General features: G+C 35.3%; 1 protein-coding gene across 1 annotated transcript; it reads right to left on the bottom strand.

The window, feature by feature from the left end:
* Nucleotides 1–5,515: 5,515 nt before the first annotated feature.
* On the bottom strand, nt 5,516–6,583 carry LOC142233891 (uncharacterized). The gene has a single exon (XM_075304953.1). It carries the CDS (start codon nt 6,581–6,583, stop codon nt 5,516–5,518), a length of 1,068 nt encoding a protein of 355 aa, XP_075161068.1.
* Nucleotides 6,584–9,152: the final 2,569 nt, after the last annotated feature.

Here is a 9,152-nt window from a genome sequence, read left to right as displayed (position 1 = left end):
TCTAGGACCAATAAAATTAAAATTAGGATACAGATCATCAAAATATTATTTCTATAGGAAATTTTCTTAAAATTTTATTTCTATAGAAAATTTTGTCAACATTTTATTTCTATATAAAATTTTTCCACAATTTTATTTCTATAGAAAATTTTTCCACAATTTAGTTTTATCGGGACTTGAAGTATCTCTTAGTTGGAGGGGAATGTTTCACAAAATCTACTAAAAAGTTAAGAATTGCACCAATCTACACTCAAAAAAAATTTACTTGGGTCCAAAGATTTAGACCTTCCTTTAAGGATTTTTTGTATTGATTCCCAGCCGAAGATGCGGCTTCTTTAAAATAAAGAATTTTTTTAGCGACCTATTGGCTTTAAATCTAGGACCAATAAAATTAAAATTAGGATACAGATCTCATTTATCAAATGTCATTCTCATTCCGTGGTATATAAATAAAGCTCTTCATGTACAAACAAAGGACAATTTAAAAATCTAAATGTTTTCTTAATTCACAAAAAAACCTTAATCCAAAGATGCAAAATCCTCAAAATAAGTTTAAGCCTATATACAAATCGTTTTTATCTTAAATGTAAAGATTCAATATTTCAGTTAATTTAAGGACGATTTCTTTAAATCAAAAATGTGTTTATTTACTTTAAGGAAAAATAGCCTTAGTTCAAAGATATGGGACTTTAACGGAGGGACGCAAATTTACAAAATGTGTGTTCTAATTTTAATAAAAACAATTTTTTGAAGCAAACATTATAAACTTCATTTTAATTAAACTTTCATACGGTCAAAATTTGGTCAAGGGAAAACGCGTGTAAATCGGGGAAATCGTTTATTTAAATTTATTTTTCAAGTTCAATTAGTATAAAATTCAGGAAAAATATTCAGTTAGGCTTTCGCTTTTCCAAATCCGAATTGCCGGGCCGCACGCTTGACACCTGCCCTCAGATTTTGTACAGCCACCTTGTCCACCTTCTTCGCCGCAGAAAGCCAGTTTCCCTTGAACTGCTGCTCGTCCTTAGCAGTTTTATGGTCTTCTTTAAGTTCCGCTTGACAAAAGCCCAGTATTTCTCAATTGGGCGGAGCTCTGGCGTGTTGGGAGGGTTCTTGTCCTTGGGAACCACCTGCACGTTGTTGGCGGCGTACCACTCCATGGCCTTTTTACCGTAATGGCAAAATGCCAAATCCGGCCAAAAAAGTATGGAACAACCGTGTTTCTTCAGGAAAGGCAGCAGACGTTTATTCAAATCCTCTTTCACGTAAATTTCTTGGTTGACAATCCCGGAAGCTATGAAAATGCTGCTTTTCAAGCCACAGGTACAAATGGCTTGCCAAACCAGATATTTCTTTGCGAACTTTGAGAGTTTTATGTGCTTGAAAATATCTGCTACCTTTCCCCTTCCTTTTGCCGTATAAAACTCCTGTCCCGGAAGCTGCTTGTAGCCGGCTTTGACGTAGGCTTCGTCGTCCATTACCACGCAGTCAAACTTCGTCAGCATCGTCGTGTACAGCCTCCGGGATCGCGGTTTGGCCGTTGTATTTTGTGTATCATCGCGATTTGGAGTCACTACCTTCTTGTAAGTCGATAGTCCGGCTCGTTTTTTGGCTCGATGCACGGTTTTAGACGATACACCCAGCTTATTTGCGGCATCTCGGAGAGAGAGGTTAGGGTTTCGCTTGAAACTACTGGCAACTCTCTTTGTCGTCTCAGCGGCTTCCGGTTTTCGATTTCCCCCCGATCCAGACTTCCTGGCTGTCGACAAACATTCCCCAAATACTTTAATTACATTTGTAACGGTTGGTTTGGCAACTTTTAGCGATTTTGCCAGCTTTGCGTGCGAGTAGCTCGGAAGAGTGAATTCCAAAATCAAAATAGGAGCAGCATTCTACACACACACACCTTCAAAATGAGGGGTGTTCAGGTTTTTTAAATGCAAAACTGAAAGAAATACGTCAAGTTTATATTGACCAAATTTTGATCGTATCACCCTTTATTTTAAAGAAATTTGTCCTTAATACTTTGTAAATTGCGCATCCTCAAATTTATGTTGCGTAATATTTAATATCACGTAGATAGTTTTTTCAGACTACCAAACAGAAAATAATCTACCATTTTTGGTAGAATTCTACCAACTGTGGCAACGGTGGTAACAACACTCAATTATAAAATAGACGAACAACAATTTCGTTCAAATTCTCCCTATTCTTCATTTCCCATTTGAAAATGTTTTGTGCCAACAATAATCTATATATATCTAAAACTATTCTTTCGTACCAGCAACTAAAGTTTTTTCAGTGAAATTTCCCAGTTGAAATAGCTATTGTATCATAAATCAAAGGCCAGCTTGACTGACTCACTTGAGAAACTACGAATAAACCGTGAAGCGAGAAAAATATGATTGTACATCTGTTCAACTTCCTTTTTATCGTTTCCTGTTTGCCACTTTGCCACCGGCAATGTGTTACTCGTACATATCCATCCATGCTTTTTTCAACATCATGCCATGAATTGATTGATATATATTATATGTGTTTATGTATGGGTATGTGTGCCAGTTGGAATGGAGTTTGGAAGAACAACACCAACCCTAAGCCGTATTATTGAGAATACTTGCTAACCCAGTACAAAATAAAAAATTCGTTACGTGGGGCCTTTTTGAAAGTAAGTTTGCATTATTATAATATTCTATCTCCAAACTTCAGATAGTGAGGTCTCAGTGATTGTGCACAAATCCCAGAGAAGTGTTTCCTTTAGTGGACTGTATATAAAGATTAACTCTCGGGAATGTAAAGATTTTTGTAACGAAAAGAGAAGAAGCAAAAGGCAAGTTATAAGTTTTATAATTCAAAATATGGCTTTATTCAGGATGACGGCAGCTTACCAAGGGCAATGACGAAGCACAAGTGAAGTTTTACCACAAACGAAGTGTCAGTCAGACATTGTGGTTTAGAATTTACAACAATTAAATTCATTTTAAGTAAAAGCTTTAGGGTTATCGCATAAAGATTGAATTCAAGTATCGATAACAATAATTCATATTAGGTATTGGCAATTCAATTATTTACGTTAAATTCAAAATATTCAATAATGTAGATATTCAAAATATTCAATAATTAATAAAAAACAAAAAAGTTGGGGAACGCAAGGCCGTAGCCAGGATTTTAATTCGGGGGGGTTCAACTTTAAAAAAAATATTCATATAATCTCATGTGTAGAAAATTTTATTTATGCATAGGTATGTATACAATATTTTTATAATATTAAATTGAGCCGACGGGCTTTTTGGGCAGCAAATAAATCAATGACTTCTTCAGTCGGCAAATTTATTCGGCGATGAACCGACATTTATGCCAATCCTTTGAGTCTACTCTCGCTAGTCGAATTTCTAAGATACGTCTTTAATCTCTTCATTGTTGAAAATGAACGTTCGGATGAGCGCGTAGTAACTGCAGGGATGGAAAATGCAGTACTATAGTACTTTTTTCAAAACGTTTTCACCCCGTACAGTACCGTAGTACCCCCGCGAATGATTTAGTACCTTTTGTGTATACATTTTTGAGTCGATATCAGATTTATGGTACAATAGCTTTGACAAAATATTTTAATATTTTGAGAAAGTCTTTATCAACCTTATTTGCTAATAGTCTTTTACAAATATGGCAAAACAGACATGTTCATGTGGGAAGAAAATCTCGATTTTATAAAAGACATAGTCAATCGATTTTTTATTTCGGTAGAAGATGTCAAAATTTTATTTCTATATAGAATTTTTGCAAAATTTTATTTTTATAGAAAATTTTGTCAAAATTTTATTTCAATTGAAAATTTTGTAAAAATTTTATTTCTATAGGAAATTTTTGCAAAATTTTATTTCTATAGAAAAAATTTTGCAAATTTTTTTTTCTATAGAACATTTTTGCAAAATTTTATTTATATAGAAAATTTTGTCAAAATTTTATTTTCTTTAAAATTCAGTCTCTTTTCCAGTGAAATTTTTGTTGAAATTTAGTAAAATGTACCTTTCCGCTCAACAAATACCATTTTTGTACTTTCTTAAAAATTGTATTTTCCATCCCTGAGTAACTGGCAAAGTGACCAAAATTTTTAAAAGAATGTGCACGTTTGGAAATATCTCTTTATTGCTTCCATCGCTGAATTATGCAGGTTCTTTTCGCAGGTTTTGCGCCATTTCATTTACACATGTGTGTTTGGCTGTTTCGTTGTTGTTGCTATGGCCAAACATAGTAAGTAATGTTCACAAAAAGAACAACAAACACACATAAAAAGCAGAAATGCATTTTCCAAAAATGAAATTTGTGGTGCGAGAACAAAAACAAGTTGTTTTTTTTCGACCGTCGTTTGACGGGCTTTTCAACTAATATTCTATGATTTGTGCAAGTTTTATAGGTAAGCGTTTTTCAAAATAAAACCTCCAGCTTTTCTTCAACATCTTCGATAAGATTTTTCTATACAGCTAAAAATATATATTTATTTATATAAAAATATTCATTCATTTCGGGGGGGGTTTGATCCCCCTCATCCCCCCCCCCTGAATACGGCCTTGGGGGAACGGAGTTCAACATGCCGCCGCCCTTGCAACACTGCAACTCAATATGAACAAGCTCCAGAGATTACCCATCCGAAAATGGTGCTTTGGGCGATAGGCATTGAAGATGACGTTTGAATTAAGCCCGCCAAAAGTATTTTTGCCAGTTGATCATTTCCAATTACCACTTCGACATTGGACGGGTTGAAAAAATGAGGATCGACTAAAGAAGTCAAGTGATCATACACAGTGTGCAACTTTTTTACGGACGTTGACTTCGGAAGATCCATGTCAAATTTAGTTTTCACCGCAGCCGTAATCTGCACTCTAGCTGAAGCGTCGTGATAGGATTGAAGACTAAGTGTGCAGAACTCGGTTTGATCTTTGCGGGTGGTGATAAGTTTTAAATGTTGAACCATCGATTTGAGCATGACTGTTTGGATCCCCGCCGAATTCAGCAATAGTCGCGCTTTAGCAGGGCCTTTTGAAGTTAATACCCGAGCCAGCGCGGTAGGTAAGAATACGTGTACTCGCGACCGTGGACTTAGTCTCTCATTCACGAAGGGCTTTGGGGAAGTGCGACGTTTTCGGCTCGTTTGGCGTCTTTTCGAAATCGATGTGGAGGTCTCAGATCGGCAGTTCATTGGAGCAACTATTTCATTCGGCTGGTTCTGACTTGGTGGTCGTCGATATGCAGCATGGTGTGATGGTTATAATTACAGACTAGACAAGTTTTTCTAGATCTGCACCAGTCTCGAGTATGGGACGAACAGAGGCATTTGAAGCAAAACCGGTTTTCTCTCATATGTCGTCTTCGTTCGTGGACTTCCATTCGCTGAAATTCTGGACAGTCTTTCAAAGCATGCCGGTTTTGGCAGATGCAGCATTTCGGAAGGCTAAATGTTGTACAGTTACGTAAATTTATTATGTTGTGAACGGTAAAAAAAAAGAAATTTATGAAACTAGTGAGCAACGGGTAGAATACAAAGTTTGACTATTGGACGCAAAAGCGTACCATTTTGCGTCCTTAGTTCAGCAACGCGGACCTTTGAGTCGTGACCATGAAAAACTTTAACAACACGTCCAAGACTCCATTCAGTTGGAGGTAAGTTATCCTCTTTAATAATTACTAAGTCACCCTCTCTAAGATTCTGTTGTTCCGTTTTCCACTTGTATCTCTTCTGAAAGTTGGAGATGTACTCGTTCTTCCATCTCTTAGCAAAATTAAACTGGATTGTTTTCAATTTTTGCCACCGATTTATCAAATTTATGTTGTTAGAGCATTGCTCGGGTACGGAAATCATAGCTGACCGTCTAAGAAAATGGCCAGGTGTTAAAGCAGTAATTTCAGCAGGGTCCTCGCTCATGGGAGATAAGGGCCTAGAATTCAGTACGCTTTCTATTCGAACAAGTAAAGTGGAGAACTCCTCGAAAGTAAATTTAAGATTCCCCGCGGCCTTTCGGAGGTGGGATTTCATGCTTTTTACAGCGGCTTCCCACAACCCCCCCATATGTGGCGCATGCGGTGGAATAAAATGCCAAGTGAAACCGTGAAGATTGTACTTATCGACAAGACCTTTTTCGGCAGATTTTAGCAAATTCTGATATTCACGACATAGGACTCTACTGGCCCCAACAAAATTTGTGATGTTATCAGAGAAAACATTATTCGGGAATCCTCGTCGGCCAACAAACCGATCGAAAGTGGCCATAAAGGCCTCTGTTGTTAATTCAGAGCACGCCTCTAAGTGATCGGCCCGAGTGGAAAGGCAAACGAAAACAGCAGCGTATCCTTTATGAAGTTTTGCATTTCGCAATCTTGAAGTCTTTAAATCGAATGGTTCTGCAAAATCAAGACCAGTATTGGTAAAGGGTAATGAGAATGTGCAGCGTTCTTCAGGCAAGGCAGCCATTATTTGATTTTGGATGCGTTGTTTGTAGATAATGCAAGTGCGACAGTTACGTATACAATGACGGACAGCGTTCTTCAAACGTATGACATAGAATTCAGCACGTATTGCTCGTAACATACTTTGATGTTCGGCATGTAGAAGAATTTTATGAGTAAAAGTCAGAAACAATTTAAACAAGTACACACAAAAAAATATTTTTCGGATTCAATCACGAAATTAATTGATCCAATTAATTTTTTAATTGAAATGTCTTCAATCACAGAAATGATAGTATCAATTAAAAAATTAATTGACAGTCAATTAAAAAATTAATTGATCCAATTAAAAAATTAATTGATACTATTAATTTGTGTGATTGATTTTTATTTCAATTAAAAAATTTGTTGATTCAATTAAATTTTTAATTGAATATTTTTTAAAACTCTATTAAGATTTTAATTGGAAAAATTTTCGTGAAATTTTTTTCTGTGTAAGTAAAGTAGAAAGTCGGGCGGGGCCGACTATATCATACCCTAAACCACCATTACAGAATTAGTAATCATAAGCATTTGTGGGGTAACATATAGGTCTGGGAGATAAACCGCAGTTGCATATTTAAGAAAATTAAGGGGTACTTGTCTATGGGTGCTTTGTGTCAATCTGACTATAGCTCATAGTCAATATTGCCAGGGAAAATGTTCGGTTTACCCTACAAGGTCAAAAACAGTTCCCTACTTTCCCCTACATTCCCAAACAATTTTCCCTACTATATTTTTCGTTAAATTTAAAAAAATTTACAAAACAAAAATGGTTGTAAGTAGTTTATTATCTTAAAACATGAATATGCAACATATATAACTTAGAATATAAATTTGTATTACCACCACGGTTGCCACAGTTGGTAGAATTCTACCCAAATTAGTAATCTTTTTTGTTAAATCTCTATAAAAATAAAATTTTGGAAAAAGTTTCTATAAACAAATTTTTGTGAGAAATTTTTCTATAGAAATAAAATTTTGACAATGAATTCTATAGAAATAAAATTTTGAGAAAAAATTCCACAGAAATAAAATTTTGAGAAAATTTTTTATACAAATAATATTTTGAAAAAAATTTCTATAGAAATACAATTTTGACAAAATGTTCTATAGAAATAAAATGTTGACAAAATTTTCTACAGGAATAAAGTTTACCACACATTGTTAAAGATCAAGCCTTGCAGGCTTCTAATTTTCTCCTATAGAGCCACCAAAATGTAAAAATTATTACAAATTGTGTTGAGTGAAAGTGTCCTACATTGTGGCCCTACGTCCCTACAAGACGCTAAATATTAGAAAAACCCTACATATAGGGAATTTCCCCTACTTCTAGCAACACTGGCTGTGTTGATATTGCGCCTACGGGGTTAGTATGCCACTAATATTGAGCCCATTATTAAAAAAGAGAAAATCGTTAAATTAGTTTGGGTAATAAATACAAATTTGTAAAAATCGAGCAATATTCTTATGTAAGAGCTACAAGTACGTATAAGTACGATCGGCTAGTACATCAAAATTTGAAATTTGAGTAACATTGGTTAATAAATAGGAGTACTATGGCCAAATTTGGGAAAATCGAGCGATGCATATATATGGAAGCTATATCTAAATCTGAACCAAATTGCATAATATTTTGCGCGTTTGATTAATACCACAAAAGGTTACCTTGTGTAAGATTTGAGTAAGATCAGTTAAGAAATGAGGACTGTATGGTCAAACATAAGGATATTAGGGGCGAATTTTTCAAAATCGGGTGATACATATATGGGAGCTATATCTAAATCTGAACCGATTTCAATAATTTTTTGCACATATAGTTAGTGCTATAGAAAACTACATTTAGCCAAATTTGGGTAAGATCGGTTGATAAATAATGGTTTTATGGCCAAATTTAGAAAAATCGGGCGGTACATATATATGGGAGCTATAGCTAAATCTGAACAGATTTCGATGATTTTTCGCACATATAGTTAGTGCTATAGAAGATAACATTTAGCCAACTTTGAGTAAGATTGGTTGATAAATAAATGTTTTGTGGCCAAATTTTGGAAAATCGGGCGATACATATATATGAGAGCTATATCTAAATCTGAACCGATTTGGATGAAATTTTGCAGACTTGAAGGGCGATAAAAAAGATTACCTTTTACCAAATTTGGTGACGATCGGTTTGAAAAAACGCGCAATGTGACCCCATTTGTCGAAATCGGGCGATACATATATATGGGAGCTATATCTAAATTTGATCCGATTTCTTCCAAATTCAATAGCGTTCGTCCTTGTGCCCGAAAAACTCCCTGTACCAAATTTCATAAAAATCGGTTAATAATTGCGACCGGAATCCTGTGAACAACAAATACATGGACAGACGGACGGACGGACACCAAGCGCTAGATCGACTCAGGAGGTGATTCTGAGTCGATCGGTATATATTTTATGGGGTCTAAAATCAATATTTCTGGTAGGCACATTTTTTGGCCGATCAAACTTATTATACCCTGACCACTATGTGGTTTAGGGTATAAATACTATTGCTCAGTTATGCCTTCATTACACCGGCCTGGAAAACTAATCTTTGTTGCACATTTTCTGCATATTAGATTGTGTCACACAATAAACGTCACCAACAAACGACCAAACCAGTTTATATTATTTTCATAAATTATATG

This window comes from Haematobia irritans, chromosome 1 (assembly GCF_050003625.1).
Source record: "Haematobia irritans isolate KBUSLIRL chromosome 1, ASM5000362v1, whole genome shotgun sequence".
In the NCBI taxonomy this organism is placed as follows: Eukaryota; Metazoa; Arthropoda; class Insecta; order Diptera; family Muscidae; genus Haematobia; species Haematobia irritans.
Note: the sequence above shows the minus strand (reverse complement) of the source record. Positions and strands in the feature narration are given on the sequence as shown.